General features: G+C 40.4%; 2 protein-coding genes and 1 long non-coding RNA gene across 4 annotated transcripts in view; 2 read left to right on the top strand and 1 right to left on the bottom strand.

Annotated features, from left to right (window-relative positions):
• aebp1a (AE binding protein 1a) overlaps positions 1-7,118 on the top strand; it is a 31,064-nt gene extending 23,946 nt beyond the window's left edge. Inside the window, exons 16-20 of one of the 2 annotated variants that reach the window (XM_068223828.2) lie at positions 496-669; positions 977-1,361; positions 3,578-3,717; positions 3,826-3,925; positions 4,993-7,118. In XM_068223828.2, the coding sequence (XP_068079929.1) occupies positions 496-669; positions 977-1,361; positions 3,578-3,717; positions 3,826-3,925; positions 4,993-5,477 (1,284 nt within the window). In that variant the 3' untranslated portion in view covers positions 5,478-7,118. The remainder of the gene's footprint in view (positions 1-495; positions 670-976; positions 1,362-3,577; positions 3,718-3,825; positions 3,926-4,992) is intronic. The other variant, NM_001324409.1, reaches the window with a different exon arrangement.
• Positions 1-20,314, bottom strand: part of LOC141376286 (uncharacterized) — a 501,640-nt gene that overhangs the window by 222,957 nt on the left and 258,369 nt on the right. The window lies entirely within an intron of this gene.
• On the top strand, positions 10,196-19,864 carry ykt6 (YKT6 v-SNARE homolog (S. cerevisiae)). Its single transcript, NM_201092.1, is given in 8 exon segments — positions 10,196-10,385; positions 11,869-11,990; positions 12,086-12,168; positions 15,194-15,294; positions 15,768-15,872; positions 17,671-17,736; positions 17,866-17,967; positions 19,050-19,864. Coding segments are annotated over 7 exon segments (597 nt in total). The 5' UTR covers positions 10,196-10,385; positions 11,869-11,886; the 3' UTR covers positions 19,086-19,864.

Consider the following 20,314-nt stretch of genomic DNA (forward strand, 5'->3'; position numbering starts at 1 on the left):
GCACACTGTCCAAACCAGAAGGATTTGTTCACCTTTCCAGTCTTCGAGTTTTTGAGTCGCTCGTTCATCGCGTAAAGAGAAGAATGACTCAGGATCAAATCTTTTTCTGGCTCTGACTGCATGTTTCCCAGTACTGGGTTGCAGCTGGAAGGGAATTCACTGCATCAAACATATTCTGGATAAGTTGGCGGTTCATTACGCTGTGGCGACCCCAGATTAATAAAGGGACTAAGCCGAAAAGAAAATGAATGAATGACTGCATATGATTGGGTCATGTCTTTCACATGTGAACGAACCATGCGCGAATGAACAAATCACTCTCTCTGATGACTGATCATTCCTGAGTCACATTAAAGATTCATTCAAAATGAATTAATCAATCAAGAAAAACTGAATAGAAGCAGGTATTTCCAGTGAGTCTCTGTTGAATAATCCGTTCTCTATTCTGTTTCATCGCCTGATTCATAATTGATCTGATTTTATCTGGTTGTTCAGGGATCTGAGATGGGAAACTGGGCTTTGGGACACTGGACAGAGGAGGGGTACGACATTTTCCAGAATTTCCCAGACCTGAACAGTGTTCTGTGGGGTGCGGAGGACAGAGGATGGGTGCCGCGGATCGTTCCCAATCACCACATTCCCATCCCTGAGAACTTTCTCAATGGCTCTGTGAGTCAAGCTGAAGAGTCCATGTGGACACGTTCATTCTGTCTTCAGGATGTTTTACTGGATCTACATTTTTTGGTTCTGTGTTTGTATGTATTTTCACCTTAAGCAAAGCTGAATTTGCAACAAAATAAAGGCCAAAGTATCAGGAAAATAAACCAAAGCTGATATCTTGGAAATGTCGTAGGCTATTTCCTGTTTAGTAGACATGCATGACTTCTTCATGTATGAACAATTTGCTTGTAGTCACAGAAAATCCTCCATACTTTTATCTATCAGTGTTTAATTTCTGAAACATATCTGTCCTCAGGTGGCGACTGAAACTAAAGCCATCATCAGCTGGATGGAGAGGACGCCGTTTGTTTTAGGCGCGAATCTGCAGGGCGGAGAGAAGCTGGTGGCGTACCCATTCGACATGCAACGTCCACCGCGGGCCACGAGCACGGACGGACGGGTCGGTCAGCCGGTGCAGGAGTACCACAACATGAACGAGGAGACCTGGGCTCGGATTCAGCGGCAGAACGAAGGCGCTCTCCGCGAAACAGCGGATGAAAACCTGTTCCGGTGGCTCGCCACGACGTATGCACACAGTCACCTCACCTTGACGGAAAACCACCGCGGGTCCTGCCATACCGATGACATCACCGGCGGACAGGGCATCATCAACCGCGCCAGCTGGAAACCAGTTGTGGGCAGTAAGTGATGATAACTGGAAAGAAATTGTGAATCTACTTTGCTATTTCTGTGCAGAATTTTGTAAAATGAAAACGTTTAATTGGACTCAGTGTGAAAGGTTTGTGTACGGGACAAATGTTTTGGAAATGAATGTGGAAAAAAACACAAAGAAAATTTTGGATTTTAGTGTGGAAAGACTCTTTATACTAGCATAGTTGAATATTTCAGATCATCCCTTAACATGATTTCTGGAGGCAGGGCCGGCGCGTCCATAGAGGTGACCTAGGTGGCTGCCTGGGGCAGCAGTATAGAGAGGGCAGCGTCCGCGACACCTCCCTTACCACCCGCGTACCCGCGTCCTCAGTTATGTCCACGACACCTCCTTCACCACCCGCGTCCTCAGATATATTGCGTCCGGCAGAATAGAGAGGGCAGCGTCCGAGACACCTCCCTCCCTCAGCACCCGCGCGTCCTCAGTTATATTCGCAATTAGGGCGGCAGAATAGAGAGGGCAGCATCCGCGACACCTCCCTCCATCCCTCAGCACCCTCGCACCCTTAGTTATATTCGCGCATAGGGCGGCAGAATAGAGAGGGCTGCGGCCGCGACACCTCACTCCCTCCCTCCCCCAGCACATCCTCAGTTATATAGGGCCGCAGAATAGAGAGGGCAGCGTCCGCGACACCTCCCTGCCTCCCTCCCTCCCCCAGCACCCGCACGTCCTCAGTTATATAGGGCGGCAGAAAAGCGAGGGCAGCGTCCGCGATACCTCCCTCCCTCAGTACCCGCTCGTCCTCAGTTATATCCGCGCATAGGGCGGCAGAATAGCAAGGGCAGCATCCATGACACTTCCCTCCCTCCCCCAGCACCCGCACGTACTCAGTTATATAGGGCCGCAGAATAGAGAGGGCAGCGTCCGCGACACCTCCCTCCCTCAGCACCCGCTCGTCCTCAGTTATATCCGCGCATAGGGCGGCAGAATAGCGAGGGCAGCATCCACGACACCTCCCTCCCTCCTTCAGCACCCACGCGTCCTCAGTTATATCCACGCATAGGGCAGCAGAATAGAGAGGGCAGCATCCACGACACCTCCCTCCCTCCCCCAGCACCCGCATGTCCTCAGTTATATAGGGCCGCAGAATAGAGAGGGCAGCGTCCGCGTCACCTCCCTCCCTCCCTCCCCCAGCACGTCCTCAGTTATATAGGGCCGCAGAATAGAGAGGGCAGCGTCCGCGATACCTCCCTCCCTCAGCACCCACGCGTCCTCAGTTATATTCCCACATAGGGCGGCAGAATAGCGAGGGCAGCATCCACGACACCTCCCTCCCTCCGTCAGCACCCACGCGTCCTCAGGTATATCCCCACATAGGGCGGCAGAATAGAGAGGGCAGCGTCCGCGACACCTCCCTCCTTCCCTCAGCACCTGCGCGTCCTCAGTTATATCCGCGCAAAGGGCGGCAGAATAGAGGTCCGCGACACCTCCCTTATGCCGCCCTTTCTATTCTGTCGCCAATCCGCGAATATAACCGAGGACGCGGGTGGTGAGGGAGGTGTCGCGGACATAATTGAGGACGCGGGTGGTAAGGGAGTTGTCGCGGACGCCGCCCTCTGTATACTGCCGCCCTAGGCGGCCGCCTAGGTCGCCTCTATGGACATGTCGGCCCTGCCCATGGCGCCTGCCTTGCGCATAGTCGCACAGTTATAGTTCTGCATGCTGTTTGTGTTGCTCTGCAATATCATTCCCCAGACGCTAGCTGGCAGTAGGTTTTCATGTTCGTCTGTGTCGAGTTTCTTTGCAGGTGTTCAGACATCTGCCGCATATGCATAGAGACTCCTGGATACCCGTAAACGAATAATAATCTCCTGGAAATCCTAAAATACATTGCAGCCCCCCACCACCACCCCTAATTGTCTACAAGAACAAACCATTAATATACAATGACCTGCCTAATTACCCTGTCCTGCCTAATTACCCTAGTTAAGCCTTTAAATGTCACTTTAAGCTGAATACTAGTATCTTGTAAAATATCTAGTCAAATATATTATATACTGTCATCATGGCAAAAATAAATTAAATCAGTTATTAGAAATGAATTATTAAAACTATTATGTTTAGAAATGTGTTGAAAAAATCTCTCAAGAAAATGGGGGGGGGGTATACAGGGGGGCTAATAATTCTGACTTCAACTGTAAATCTGTCAACTTTATGCAATTGTATTTGTCTGTGTTGCTTTAGGCATGAACGACTTCAGCTACCTGCACACCAACTGCTTCGAGATTTCCATCTTTCTTGGGTGCGATAAGTTTCCCCATGAGAGTGAATTGCCGTCGGAGTGGGAAAACAACCGTGAGGCGCTGCTGGCTTTCATCGAGCAGGTCACAAAACAAATACAGCTCCTATATCTGTCACAGACATTTGATAAATGCACATTGACTATCAACAATGTTGAATGCAACAAAAAAGCTTTTCCTTCTGTCCTGCAGGTGCATCGAGGCATTAAAGGGGTTGTGAGAGACGTCGATGGGAATCTTCTGGCAAATGCCACAGTGTCAGTGGAGGGAATCAAACATGACGTCAAAACAGGTAACAGATCCTAATATATTCCAAAGGAATCGTTTATATAGAAGCCTTCAGATTAAAACTCTAAAGAATTACTTTATTTTATTGTCATTTCAAGTGTCTGAAGTCAAAATGATTCGCCCTCTTGTGGATTTTTTCCAATATTTCCCAAATGATGTTTAACAGAGCAAGGAATTTTTCACAGTATTTCCATAATATTCTTTCCTCTGGAATTTTTTTCATTTCAGCTAGAATAAAAGCAGTTTTTAATTATGTAAAACCATTTTACGGTCAATAGTATTAGCCCCCTTAGGCTATATTTGTTTTTGATTGTCTACAGCAGTGGTTCCCAACCTTTTTTTTGTGCCTGCGACCCGCTCTTTCCCCAGAAAATATTGTAAGGCCCCCCTCCACATTTAAGGATATAATCGCTCATATAAAATTGCAGTAATGATGACAAAAAATGTTGTTTTCGAACAAACGGTATGTTTATTACATAGGTTGGCATGGATTATTTTTTAATCTAGATTAATCTAGATTAAAATAGCTCATTTGAATTCTGCCAAAGGCATTCAGAATATTTGTGCTACATAAATAATAAGTCTTTGAGAACGGGTTTCCTCAAGCCAGGTGGCGCATTAGACCAGGGGTTCATCTCCTGTTTCCAAAATGCATCACAAACTGCTTGAGAAACTGTTCTACTCTGATAATTGGTGATGAAAATAAATGATGTGCAATAAGATGTTCACTAACTGTTTATTTAGTTAAATATGAATGTTGAACTGTAGGCCTACATGGACAACATAAAATGAATCACACAATGATGTTTATTAACATATGATTTTACCGTTTAGTGCAGGGGTCACCAACCCTGTTCCTGCAGATCTACCTTCCTGCAGATTTTAGTTGCAACCCTGACCAAACACACCTGTTTGTAATTATCAAGTGCTGCTTTAGGTACTATTAATTGGTTCAGGTGTGTTTGATCAGGGTTGGGACTGAATTCTGCAGGAAGGTAGCTCTCCAGGAACAGGGTTGGTGACCCCTTGTTTAGTGTATATTTGTAATCTAAACCTATTTTTTTCCTAAAGCTTCCACTGGTGATTACTGGCGTCTCCTCAACCCAGGCGAGTATCGCGTAACAGCGCGAGCGGATGGTTACTCCTCTCAGACGCGTCTTTGCATTGTCGGCTATGATGCCAACGCAACACCCTGCAGTTTCACCTTGACCAAATCTAACTGGGCTCGTATCCAGCAAATCTTGGCTCAAAGCGGAAAGAGACCAAGACTGGTTAACAACATCCCTCGAAACGCCAACAACCAAGTCAATGGTGGAAGCACAGGGCCCGCCGGTGGCTCCCAAAACGAACGTTTGAACCGCATACGACTGATGCGCATGAGGAAACTGCGGATGGAGAGGATGAAAAGCAGCACAACTACAGAAATGACCACCTCAACAACCACAACCACACCTGAACCCACAACAACAACAACACTGGGGTCAACAAGTGAATCTTGGTATGACTGGTTTGAACAGGAGAGCTTTAACTTTGAGCACACAATAGATGAAGATTAGAGAAGAATCACCAGACGTTTACATACACTGTATAAAAAGCCACATAACCATTTAAAAAAGAAAAGAGATGTTAATGTGACTCAACGTTTTCTCTTTTAGGTAAGTTAGGATTATCACATGTGTTTCTGTTCTGCTTAATAGCAGAATAATGAGAGAGATATTTGTTGAGAAATTGTTATAACTTTTCTTGAAAGTCAAATTTACACACAATAAGATTATTATGGCTCTTAAAAAGTTGAGATGATGGTGTCAAGGTTTTGTAAGTTTCTGATTGGCTAATCGACAACATTTGAGCTAATGTGAGGCACAACTGTAGAATAGTATTGAAGGAAAACCTCAAACACACTGCTTCCTTGTGTGACAACATGGGAAAATAAACAAGCCAGAATCAACAACAAAGCCAGATTACAGTTAGTTAAATTACACTGGGAAAAAGACTAATGTTTGGAGACATGTCCTGTGGTCTGATGGAACTAAGATTGAACTGTTTGGCCATAATGATCAGTGTTACATCTGGAGGACAAAGGGGAAAACTTACAAGCCTACAACACCATCCCAACTGTGAAGTATGGGGACGGCCGCATCATGTTGTGGGGCTGTTTTGCTGCAGGAGGGACTGGTCCACTTCACAGCATAGATGGCATCTTGAAGAAAGAACATTATGTAGAAATACTGAAGCAACTTCTCAAGACATCAGCCAGGAAATTACAACTTGGCCACAGATGGGTCTTCCAAACAGACCATGACCCTAAGCATACTGCCAAATTAGTTCAAATGTGCTTTGAGGACAATAGAGTGAATGTTTTAGAGTGGCCATCACAAAGCCCTGAGCTCAATCCTATTGACAATGTGTGGGCAGAGTTGAAAAAGCTTGTGCGAGCAAGACAGCCTACAAATCTGACTCAGTTACAGCAATTCTGTCAGGAGGAATGGGCCAAAATTCCTGCAAACTATTGTGAGAAGCTTGTGGAAGGATACCCAAAACATAACCAAAGTTATACAGTTTAAAAGCAAAGCTAAAAACATACCAAGGAAATGTGTGTAAACTTTCGACTGTCTAGAAATTAATAAAAAACATTCTCTCATTATTGTGGCATTTAGCAAATGTAAATCATTTAGGTAATCCTAACAGACCTAAAATAGTAAACGTTTAGTGATTTACCATCAGACATTTTTTTTAAAAATGGTTCTGTTCCTTTTTTTTAGAGTGTATGTAAACGTCTGGGTTTAACTGTATGTGGATCCTTAAAGCCCTTTTAAAGCTTTAAGGCTCGTAAGGGGATAGTTTACTCACAAAATGAAAATTTCTTTCTATTGTTGATCAAAAAAATTAGATATTTTGAAGAAATACCCATTCTGCTGATGGAAAAATATCTTGTTTTGTTCAACAGAAGCAAGAAAATGATCAAAGTTTAGAACAATTTTAGTAAATGTTGAGTTGTGAGCCATCCATAAATCGTAGATCATGCTCTCTGTGGAACAGAGTCTATCAGACAGAAATATTATATCTTATTTAATTCATGAATCCTGTTCACTAGATTTTGTTTTGTATTAAAAGGTGGTAAATGCCTGTCCTCAAGTTTCGTGCTTGTGCAAATATTATAATTGCACACTTTTTTCTAATAAAATGTGTCAATATCATTTTGTTAGCTCGTTTTCATTCATTACGCAGCAGATGCCCTTGCAGCTGCAACCTATTACTGGAAACACCCATACACACTCATTCACACACCATTCACACGGCCAACTTAGTTTATTTAGTACACCTATAGCGCATGTGTTTGCACTGTAGGGAAAACCGGAGGAAACCCACGCCAACACAGGGAGAACATGCAAACGCCACATAGAAATGCTAAGTGACCCAGCCGGGACTCGAACCAGCGACCTTCATGCTGTAAGGCGATATGAAATCAGTCAAGTTTGGTGAAGGAAAAATCATGGTTTGGGGTTACATTCTGTAGGGGGGTGTGCGAGAGATCTCCAGTGTGGATGGCAACATCAACAGCCTGAGGTATCAAGACATTTGTGCTGCCCATTACATTACAAACCACAGGAGAGGGACAATTCTCCAGCAGGATAGCGCTCCTTCTCAGACTTCAGCCTCCACATCAAAGCTCCTGGAAGCAAAGAAGGTCAAGCTGCTCCAGGATTGGCCAGCCCAGTCACCAGATGTGAACATTATTGAGCATGTCTAGGGTAAGATGGAGGCATTGAAGATGAATCCAAATAGTTTTGATGAACTCTGGGAGTCCTGCAGGAACACTTTCTTCTTCATTCCAGATGACTTTATTAATCAGTGATTTGAGTCAGTGCAGAGATGTATGGATGCAGTCCTCCAAGCTCATGATGGAGTCAGACACAATATTCATTCTGTCTCCACTGCAGCAGGACTTTATATTCTATACTGGACATTATTTCTGTTCAGTGATGAGACTTTAGTCTGAGCAAAGTCAGACCTTACTGTCCTAATGAAATCATTAAAAATCAAGGCATGATCATATTTTATTGTGGTATAATAAGTGTAATCTAGAGGCCTTTACCTTTCATATAAGCCACTTCTGATACCAAATGATCAACTAGAAGTCAACTTATTATTTGTTGTTCCTGAAATTTAGGCGATAATAGCTGTTGTCAGGTAGTGTATCAATCTTAAAATATTATATAGCTGTTTATTTGTAGACATGTTGCAAGAGAACACAAGTGTGTTTTAGGTGCACAACATCAGTTAATGGGAATGCCATCAGTTTACTAACATTTTCTAAATATTGCAAAAGGTTTGTGTAAACCTTTAATGGAAACCAGAATAGTAAAAAACAAGACAAATTCACTAATAGCAGAGACAGAGTTAAGCCATCATATAACATAAATGTTTATTAGCTAGTATTGTTGCTAGTATGTTGTAAACATTCATTCATTAATTTTCTTTTCGGCTTAGTCCTTTTATTAATCTGGGGTCGCCACGGCTTAATTAACTGCCAACTTATCCGGCACTTGTTTTACGCAGTGGATGCCCTTTCAGCTGCAACCGAAACCATTTACACTCATACACTATGGACAATTTAGCTCACCCAATTCACCTGTACCGCATGTCTTTGGACTGTGGGTGAAACCGGAGCACCCAGAGAAAACCCACGCGAACAGAGGGAGAACATGCAAACTCCACACAGAAACGCCAACTGAGCCAGCCGAGGCTCGAACCAACGACCTTCTTGCTGTGAGCCGATAGCACTACTTAAATCAAGCAAATAAAACAAAAGTAGACTACATTAACTTGCATGGGTAAACAAACAAATCAAATCTAGTTAAAAGAAATAGTCTTCTATACATTCCCGCCACAAAATTAAAAAAAAATTTAAAAGGTTATTGCAACCCTACTTGACCAAAGATCAGATGTGGCTGCAGAAGTATTAATCAGCTTTAACAGGGCAGGTTTTGAATGTCGATTACTTTTCGATTAATCGAAACTCCACATAGAAATGCCAACTGGCCCAGCCGGGACTCGAACCAGCGACCTTCTTGCTGTGAGGTGATCAAGTTTGGTGAAACTTTCTCAGATATATTAAAATAAGCAAATAAAACAGATGTAGTCTACATTAACTTGCATGGGTAAACAAACAAACCAAATCTTCTATACATTCCCGCCACTAAATTAAAAAAAATAAAAAAGGTTACTGCAACCTGAAAATGCAAGTAATTGAGCAAGAATTGCAAGATATAAACTTTATATCTCACAATTATGACTTAATAACTCACAAAAAAAAAAAAACAGCTTAAACCAGCCTAAATTTTTGCTGGTCGACCAGCCTGGTTTAAGAGGGGTTTAATTTGACCATTTCCATGATACTGCAGTATATAGATATTATAATGGCAGTCTATGAGATCACTTGCTAGCTAGAAAAATCCAGTTTAAACCAGCCTAGGCTGGTTGGCTGGTTTTAGCTGGTCAACCAGCCTGATTTTAGAGGGGTTTTGGCCACTTCCAGGCTGGTTTCCAGCCATTTCCAGTCTGGTCTTAGCTGGTCAGGCTGGAAAAAAACAAGCTAAAACCAGCTTGACCAGTCTGGTTTAAGCTGGACATAGCTGGTTTTGGCTGGGCTCCAAGCCTGCTAGACTGGTCAAGCTGGTTTTAGCTAGTCATCTCCCAAACTGACCAGCTAAAACCAGGCTGGAAATGTCCGGAAACCAGCCTGGAAATGGCCAAAGCCCCCTGTAAAACCAGGCTAGCTAAACCAGCCAACCACAGGCTGGTTTAAGCTGGATTTTTCAGCAGAGACATTTCACAATTCTGAAATAAAAAGTCGCAAAAACGCGTTTTATCATTATTCAGTCATGAAAACGTAGCTACTTAAAGAAGATGTAGCCTAATAAACATATATTTTCTAAATAAAAAAAATATATAACATTTTAAGTCAAATACAGGGAACTTGTTTGCTCTGTGTTGCCGTTCATAGACATGAATTAGCACAGTAGTACATGCAATTTCAGCATGGTTATTGTAGTTAAATTGTCAAGTCGAATGAATGCGGATTAGGAACTTTTTTTAAAGGAACTTTTATTTTCTCCATCTCCGCTTTCGTCCACATGAACTTGAGACTTTTGTTCTGGGCACGTCATCATCTTGTGCTTCTCATGGGTGTGTTATGAGGAGCTTTTATTTTGAAATGCCGCTTTCTGCCAGCTAGCAAGTTTCTGAAAAAATCCTCGGATAGTTGTGAGCTGATTAAATACCTTCTGTTGAACGTGGAGTATCCGGAATGCCAGTGAAATTGTAATATATCATACAAAATATTAATTAACAGCAGGGCAGAATCGTCGCTGTCGGCTGAAGCAAAATAAAAGTTATTCTGACCTGGTTAGATTAGCTGTTAGCGGATTAGCTTCAGTCTTGGCTGTTTTACACAGAAGCAGGTGAGAATGACATTTGCTCACTTATGTATATAATGTTTCATTTCACGGTGGTGAATCGGTTAAGGGTTGATTAAAATTCGTAAAGATTATTCTAGAGACATCGGTGTGTTTCAAGGCTAGCTCGGTGCTAAGCAGCTGTTATTCATCATCAGCCTGTTGAACTGCATTGAGTCATTTTCCAGAGAAATTACACTTCATTTTCAACCTCTTCATGATCTTCATCTAATGATTTCACGTCTTGGGATCCTTTCCAGAGCCACTTCGTGTGCTCATCTGCTATATGTGTATATATGGGTGTGGTGTAGTGTTTAATTAAATACATGGGCTGGTAACTAAAGGTTGACGCTTCCAAGGTTAGTATATTAGCTTTTTCGCACGGGTATAAATATGTCATGTTAATATGGTTTTTACATTTGCCAATTTCAGTTTAGTTATATTTGATTTTAGAATTTTATATTAACATATTTATGTATTCAATTATATGACGTTTCAGTTTTGTTTTTTGTTATTGTAGCATTTATAGATTAGCATTTATCGTGATTGTAATGTAGCATAGTTGCATATTAATTTCAATTACAATAATTTCAATTTGAACATCCTTTCATACACGAGTGAATAAAAAAAATTAAAAGCTTGAGATATTAAAATCCTAACTTACAAGACATGAAAGTATGATGAATTAACATATGGGTTAAAAATGAAATTGTAATATTTTGATGTGCTACCTTTTGACCTCGTTGCTTTTAGTTTCAGTTTTACTTTGGGAAAACAATCTTGCTCAGTTTAAAGCCCACAAGGGAATACAATTTTGCCATGCATCTTAGCAAAATGGCTGCTATATTGCTAAATTTGATCACATTTGAGTGATCATAATTTAATAACTAAATAATATATAATACAATTTTAATCACATAAATTAAAAGCAAAATAAAATATTAAGGTTAATTCAGGATAGGGCTGATTGATTAATCGAAAAGTAATTGAAATCGATATTCAGAACCTGCTCATTTAAGGCTGATTTAGACTTCTGCAGCCACTTTGCAGCCACATCTGATCTCTGGTCAAGTAGGATGATGGATCCATTCTTGAGCCTTACTTTGCACCACATTGTTGATGATTGGAAGCTCCGCCAGAGATGCCTTGAGACTGCATATTTTCCATTACATTAAAATTATTTTTTTACATTAAAGTATTTATTTACAGAAGATGCAAAAAAAATGCTCCGTTTAAAACATTATTTATTGGTAATAATCACATTGCGAAATCGATGCTGAAACAATATGTTGTGCAGTAATACCACGCACGCCTTTGTTTGTTGTGAATATGTGCCCCCTAGTGGTGAAAATAAAACACTTCAGCATTTATTTTAGAACAATGATGAATCGTTTGTGATTAATTTAAACAAATCTTAATCATTTATAGTATTCATGATAACTATGATTACTCTATAAATGTCATGCTCATAATAAATGCACTATTGCAGGTCTTGCCCAGAAACACTATGAAGCTCTACAGTCTCAGTGTCTTGCATAAAGGCTCAACGAAGGCCAACCTGCTGAAGGCGGCGTACGATCTGTCATCGTTCAGTTTCTTCCAGAGATCCAGGTACAACCTCAGGAATATCCTTTGGATATTTAACAGTATTCTTATGCAGATACTACAGCTTAAGATGATGACTGTACTTTGTTTTTGTTTTCCAGTGTACAGGAGTTTATGACATTCACCAGCGCCCTGATCGTCGAGCGTTCAGCATTAGGAAGTCGTGCGTCTGTCAAAGAACAAGGTCAGTGATAACATTATCAGGGTGAAGTCTTGACAAACTTTGGCCTGATTTGAGCTGTTGAGTTTACTTGTTGCTTGTGGAGGATGAAGAACTGGTTATTAGGTTTACTGTGCAATTACTGATCACCACAAAATCAGCTTATTAGGAAAAAGTACACTTTAGCATACTTATAAAGGAGCTGTATGTAAGATTTTTTTGTATGTAATAATCACTTTTTCATTGAATTTTAATGTAGAGTTAAATTGATTAAACGTGGTTCAAGTGTACTCCAGAATGCACAACCAAAAATTCTATTATTAATTACTCGCCCATATGTTCTTCCAAACCCCGGAGACCTTCATCTAACTTCAGAACACAAATTAAGATTTTTTGATGAAATCCAAGAGCTCCCTTATCCTCTAAAGACAGCAACATGAAATGTTTAATGTCCAGAAAGGTAGACACATTGTTTGAGAAATCAATTCTGATATTTTCTAAATGCATCACTACTCTTTTTAATGGATTCTGAGCAAGAGCTGTAGATTCGTCTGCTGTTTAAAAATTAGGCAAGAGCGCCATCTGCTGTTTAAAAACTAGCCTAGTGCATCGTCTGCTGTTTACAAACCAGCCTAGAGCTCCATCTGGCGTTTACAAACTAGCCTAGACCACCATCTGCTGTTAATAATTGGTTTAGACTGCCATCTGCTGTTAACAAACCAGCCTAGGGCGCCATCTGCTGTTTACAAACTAGCCTAGAGCGCCATCTGCTGTTAATAATTGGTCTAGACTGCCATCCGCTGTTAACAAACCAGCCTAGGGCGCCATCTGCTGTTTACAAACTAGCCTAGAGCGCCATCTGCTGTTAATAATTGGTCTAGACTGCCATCCGCTGTTAACAAACCAGCCTAGGGCGCCATCTGCTGTTTACAAACTAGCCTAGAGCGCCATCTGCTGTTAATAATTGGTGTAGACTGCCATCTGCTGTTAACAAACCAGCCAAGAGCGCCATCTGCTGTTCACAAACTAGCCTAGAGTGCCATCTGCTGTTAATAATTGGTCTAAACTGCCAGCCGCTGTTAACAAACAAGCCTAGGGCGCCATCTGCCGTTACAAACTAGCCTAGAGCGCCATCTGCTGTTAATAATTGGTTTAGACTGCCATCTGCTGTTAACAAACCAGCCTAGAGCGCCATCTGCTGTTTACAAACTAGCCTAGAGCACCATCTGCTGTTAATAATTGGTCTAGACTGCCATCCGCTGTTAACAAACCAGCCTAGGGCGCCATCTGCTGTTTACAAACTAGCCTAGAGCGCCATCTGCTGTTAATAATTGGTGTAGACTGCCATCTGCTGTTAACAAACCAGCCAAGAGCGCCATCTGCTGTTCACAAACTAGCCTAGAGTGCCATCTGCTGTTAATAATTGGTCTAGATTGCCATCTGCTGTTGACAAACTAGCCTAAAGCGCCATCTGCTGTTAATAATTGGTCTAGACTGCCATCTGCTGTTAACAAACCAGCCAAGAGCGCCATCTGCTGTTTACAAACTAGCCTAGAGCGCCATCTGCTGTTAATAATTGGTCTAGATTGCCATCTGCTGTTGACAAACCAGCCTAGAGCGCCATCTGCTGTTTACAAACTAGCCTAGAGCGCCATCTGCTGTTTACAAACTAGCCTAGAGCGCCATCTGCTGTTAATAATTGGTCTAGATTGCCATCTGCTGTTGACAAACCAGCCTAGAGCGCCATCTGCTGTTGACAAACCAGCCTAGAGCGCCATCTGCTGTTTACAAACTAGCCTAGAGCGCCATCTGCTGTTAATAATTGGTCTAGATTGCCATCTGCTGTTAACAAACCAGCCTAGAGCGCCATCTGCTGTTAACAAACCAGCCTAGAGCGCCATCTGCTGTTAACAAACCAGCCTAGAGCGCCATCTGCTGTTAAAAACTAGCTTAGAGCATCAAATACTGTTAAAGATTAGCCTAGAGCACCATCTGCTGTTAAGAAACTAGCCTAGAGCGCTGTCTGCTTTTTAAAAACGAGCCTAGAGTGCCGTCTGCTTTTCAAAGCTAGCATAGAGCGCTGTCTGCTGTTTAAAACTAGCCTAGAGCACCATCTGCTGTTAGGAAAGTAGTCTAGAGCACAGTGTGCTTTTTAAAAACTTACCTTGAGAGCTATCTGCTGTTAAAAACTAGTGTAGAGCGTTGTCTGCTGTTAAAAGCTAGTGTAGCTGCTTTAGTAACTTTTTTTAGTAACTAGAGCTGGAGCTGCTTTAGTAACTAACAACAAGCGTGTGAACTTCCTCTCCTCCTCCTCTTCTGTTACAAGCGGTATCGGAAGCTTAAAGTTGTGTAGCGCCATCTAACGTCAGGGAGTGATTTTGCATACTCTTCTGCTTGACGCCAGTGAAAATCGCTTGGGATTGAATGCGGAAAAAACGTCTCGTAAAACGCTGACGATAAACGCAAACGTAAATCGTCCTGTGTACGAGCCGTTACAAAATACATATTTTCAAAGAGTGGAGTAGATTAAATGATCAATAATGAAAATGAACTCTTTAATTATACCATTGCTGCATCTTATTTAGATAAAATAATATTGGCTGCGTCACAAACCGCATACTTCCATACTATACAGTACGCTAAAATCAGTATGCGAGCCGAGTAGTATGTCCGAATTCATAGAATTTGAAAATCAGTATGCGAGAAGTACCCGGATGACTTACTACTTCCGGCGAGATTCCGGAGTGCGCATCCCATGCACGCTGCGCTATCCCATGATGCCCCGAGAGCAAATTCATGAATGGGAGTAAAGTGACGCAATTCACGCAGGTACGTCATGTGACTATTCATACTGTATAGAACGTAATTTTCTAACAGCCGAGTAGTACGTTTAAATTCAAATGCAGTACCTACTAAGTAGTAGGCGGTTTCAGACGCAGCCATTATCTTATTTTTTATGTACTTAAGAGGTTTGAAGTATTCACACAGTTAAGTGATTGGATTTGGATCAAATATGCATTTGTGTGTGTGTTTTCCCTCTCCCTGTTAGAGTACTTGTGCCACGTGTACGTGCGGAATGACAATCTGGGTGGTGTTGTGATCGCGGACAGTGAATATCCCTCCCGAGTCTGCTTCACTTTACTGGACAAGGTGCGTCATGTTGACACTATCATTACAGTTTAATACAAATAACACCAGCAAGATGCATAACAGTTAGATAACATTCCACATGTAGTTATAGAATGAGCAGCTTCTAAAATACTCAGAGCAAAATTCTGCCATTATTGCTCCACTCTTTATTCACTCTTGGTGTATTATCTGTGTATTATTAAGATATTGGCTGTTTATTAATACTTGTAAAGCACATATTCTGCATGATCTTAGTTTACATCCTTAATCCAGTCTAACAGGTAAACTTGTGTACTACCTTCATAGCTATTAATAAGCAGAAAATAGGAAAAGTATTGAGCTGAAAGTCATAGTTGTTAGTTAATGAGAAATGTACTATCAAAAAGTTAATAATAATAATATAAATAATAATAATAAGTGACCATCATGATGTAAGATGTTGTTGTATTTTTAATGGATTACATGTATTAATTTTCTCTCCTAAACGGGTGTAGGTTCTGGATGAGTTCTCCAGACAGGTCAACAGTATAGACTGGCCTTCCGGGTCACCGGCGACCATTCAGTACACAGCCCTGGACAGTCATCTGGCTCGATACCAGGTGAGTTGTTACGACTAAAATATTGTGCAGATCAGTCACTGGCTGCCCACGAAACATTTTATTAACCCTTTATAGGACACTCATTGAAATAGTCATTGGAAAAACCCTGGAGTGTTAATAAGGGGGTTATATAATAGTTCACCCCAAAACAAAAATGTATTCCCTGTTTCCTGAGAATTCCCGAGAGTTTTTTCTGTTGAACACAAAAGAAGATATTTTGAAGAATGCTGAAAACCTGTAAGCATTGTACGGAGCCCCTAAAGTGACATGTGCAAAAATATAATACGGAAGACTTTTATGTGCGTACGCGATACATATGTGGTCCGCATTTGATATGTATGTCTATGTTGTGCGCACGATTTTTATATGCAGATTTTTATATCTCGTGCACATGCGATATGTTTGTCGTGGACACATGATACGTATGCTGTGCGCACATTTTACGTACTGTATGTCGTGTGCACATATGTATATTTATGTCGTGTGCACATTATATGTATTGTATGTCGTGCGCACATGTATATTTTTGTCGTGTGCACATGATGCACATATCGTGCACACGTGAAATTTATTTCTATGTTGTTCGGACGATTTTTATATCTATGTCATGCACATGCGATATGTTTGTTGTGCGCACATTATACGTACTGTATGTTGTGCGCACATGTATATTTATGTCATGCGCACATGATGCACATATTGTGCACACGTCAAATGTATGTATGTTGTACGCACGATTTTTATATCTATGTCATGCACATGCAATATGTTTGTCGTGCGCACATTATACGTACTGTATGTCGTGCGCACATGATGCACATATCGTGCACACATGAAATGTATGTCTATGTTGTACGCACGATTTTTATATCTGTCATGCACATGCGATATGTTTGTTGTGCGCACATTATACATACTGTATGTCGTGCACACATGATGCGCATATCGTGCACACGTGAAATGTATGTCTGTTGCGTTAACAATTTTTATATGCAGATTTTCACATTTATGTCGTGCACATGCGATGTTTGTCTTGCACACATGATACGTAGGCCGTGCGCACATTATACGTACTGTATGTCGTGCGCACATATAGATATTTATGTCGTGCGCACATGATTCGCCTATCGTGCACACGTGATATGTATGTCTACGCTGTGCGCACGATTTTTATATGCAGATTTTTATATCTGTTGTGCACATGCAATATGTTAATATGTTTGTCGTGCACACATGATACTTATGTCATGCGCACATTATACGTATGTCGTGCGCACATGATGCGCATATTGTGCACACGTGATATATATGTCTATGTTGTGTGCACAATACAAATGTCGTGCACAGGCAATATGCATGTCTGTCGTGCGCGTGCAACATGTATGTCTGTCTAAGTCTTGCGCACACAATATGTATGTTTTTGTTGTGCGCATGCAATATGTACAACTTTGTCATCCACAGATGGTACTTAAGTCATGCACATGCGATATGTATGTCTATGTCGTGCATATGTGATGCAAGTCATTATTATTATAATTTTTTTGCACATTTCACTTTAGGAGCTTCCATTGATTTCCATAGTAGGGAAAAACAAAAACAATGGATGCCAATGGTTACAGGTTTTCAGCATTTTTCGAAATATCTTAAGAAAAAACTCAGCTTTGGAAGAAGTGATGGAGAGTAATAATGGCAGAGTTTAATTTTTGGGGGAACTATCCCTTTAAAAGAATGCAAATTAATGTTGTAGTTAATGTCCATGCAGTTGACAGGTTAAATGACTTTATTTCCTGTCCTGCAGAATCCACGCGAGGCTGACGCCATGACCAAAGTGCAGGCAGAACTGGATGAAACCAAAATTATTTTGGTGAGCAAACAATCAAGTGAACTCAAGACTTTGTTGGTCATTAAAATCAGTGATACTCTCTGTATGAATGAGTGTGCTGTCGTAGATTCTTGTAACAGATTTCCACTTGTATTTGATTTGTTTCTTCAGCACAACACAATGGAGTCACTGCTGGAGAGAGGAGAGAAACTGGATGATTTAGTTCAGAAATCCGAACATCTGGGAAACCAGTCTAAAGCCTTTTATAAAACGGTCAGTCCATTAACATGCTTCCCATGGAAACAAATAATAATTTCACAATAGTCTGAATAATTTTGTCTTCTGTGTGTATTATTTGCAGATAATGTGGAATGAACTAAATACTTTTCGTCTCTATTTTAATGTTTACTTTTCATTTATCTGAATAAAACATTATATACAAGTTTTAGGAACAACAAATACTAACTTGACTTCTAGTTGATCATTTGATATCAGAAGGGGCTTATATGAAAGGCAAAACCCTCTAGATTACGCCACTATAAAATATGATGCCTTGATTTTTAATGATTTCATTAGGACAGTAAGGTCTGACTTTGCATGGTCTGACCATATGTATATATGTATATATATATATGTATGTATATATATGTATATATATGTATATATATATATATATATATATATATATATATATATATATATATATATATATATATATATATATATATGTATGTATGTATGTATATGTGTATATATATATATATATGTATATGTGTATGTGTATATATATATGTATATGTGTATATATATATATATATATATATATATATGTATATGTGTGTATATATATATATATATATATATATATATATATATATATATATATATATATGTATATGTGTGTATATATATATATGTATATGTGTATGTATATATATATATATATATATATATATACACACACACACACATATACATATATATATATATATACACACACACACACACACACACACACACACACACACACACACACACATATATATATATATATATATATATATATATATATATATATATACACACACACACACACACACACATATATATATATATATATATATATATATATATATATATATATAATACACACACACACACAAAACAAAAACAAGGCTCAAAAAAAGTGATGAAACAGCTGTAGTGCCTTAAAAATCCATCCATCAGCCACTTCTGTATAATTCAGGGAAAGTCTCAACATGCCTTTTTGTTCTCTATCTGATGCAGAACATTCTGGTAAAGTGTCCACATGCGCTTTTTAATCTGATGCAGTGTTTGTTTTCTTCACGTTCTAGGCAAGAAAGCAGAACTCGTGCTGCGAGATCATGTGATCACGACGAAGAATCTGATTGGACTGGACTCAGCCACCCTTTCCTCTCCGGTTTCCTCTACTTTCCCTCTCTTTCTCTCTCTCTCTGTCCTGGTGAGGGCTGATGCTTTCATCCTGCAAGCTGTCGTGCACAGCCCAAACCAGCGGCACACAGTAAAACAGGCTCAGAGTGGGGAGGGGGCTGATTTCCCATCATGCACCACATTTATCCGCCATCAGTTTATGTTGTTCATGTTGTGTGAGAACTCGGTTTTCTATTGGGCGTTCCTGGACGGTTCCTCAGGGTCTTGCACAAGCTCAAAACAGATGCGGATAAAAGCATAGAGGGGCTCGATTCTAACGTCCCCGCTGTGCCTTACTCTAGATGTGTTTCCCAAACATGTTCCCGAAGGCACACCAACAGTACTTATTGTGGATGTCCCCCTTATCAAACCCCTTCAGGTTTTGGAGTGTCTTCGGATGATTCAGGTGTGTTTGATTAGGGAGAGGATGAATATGTGCAGTGTTGGTGTGCCTTCAGGAACAGGGTTGGGAAACACTAGTTTATTTAGCCCTATCAACGGAGGACATGCGAGCGCTAATGCAGCGGTCTGTGTGTCTAGACTCATTATTCGGCTTTTCGGCAGTTTTGAAGCGCCTTGTAGAGTGAACATGTAGCGTGAAGTCTTTTTAAAATGTGAAATATTGATGTGTTCATAATGTGACTGACCAAATTTAATGTTTGTGTACACATATAATGCTTTTTTTCCTCTTGGAGATGTAAATAAATAATTGAATATGCTTTGGTTCACTACGTTTTTAATTCTATTTGGGTCTGAATAGACGCTGCCAGTCAAACGTTTGGATTTTTCATAATTCCGCTCACCAAAGCTGCATTTGTTTGAGAAAAATACAGTCAAAACTGTGAAATATTATTACATTTTTAAATACTTGCTTTCTTATTGAATGTTGTTTAAATTGTATTTATATCTGTGATTCAAGGCTGAATTTTCATCATGACTCCAGTCTTTAGTGTCGCATTATCCTTCTGAAATGATTATGATGTTATGACTTGCTGCTGCATTACGATCAGTTGTAATTGGTGAACAATTAATAATAACAACTCATACAATTCAAGTATGAGAGATGAAAACATTTAGTGTTGTTTCTTATTATTGTGTTTCATATTATTGTGGAAACTGTAGAATATTTTACTTTTAAGATTTTTTTTTACGGAAATATTTTACGGAT

The sequence above is a fragment of the Danio rerio genome, chromosome 10, assembly GCF_049306965.1.
Source record: "Danio rerio strain Tuebingen ecotype United States chromosome 10, GRCz12tu, whole genome shotgun sequence".
Lineage (NCBI taxonomy): Eukaryota > Metazoa > Chordata > Actinopteri > Cypriniformes > Danionidae > Danio > Danio rerio.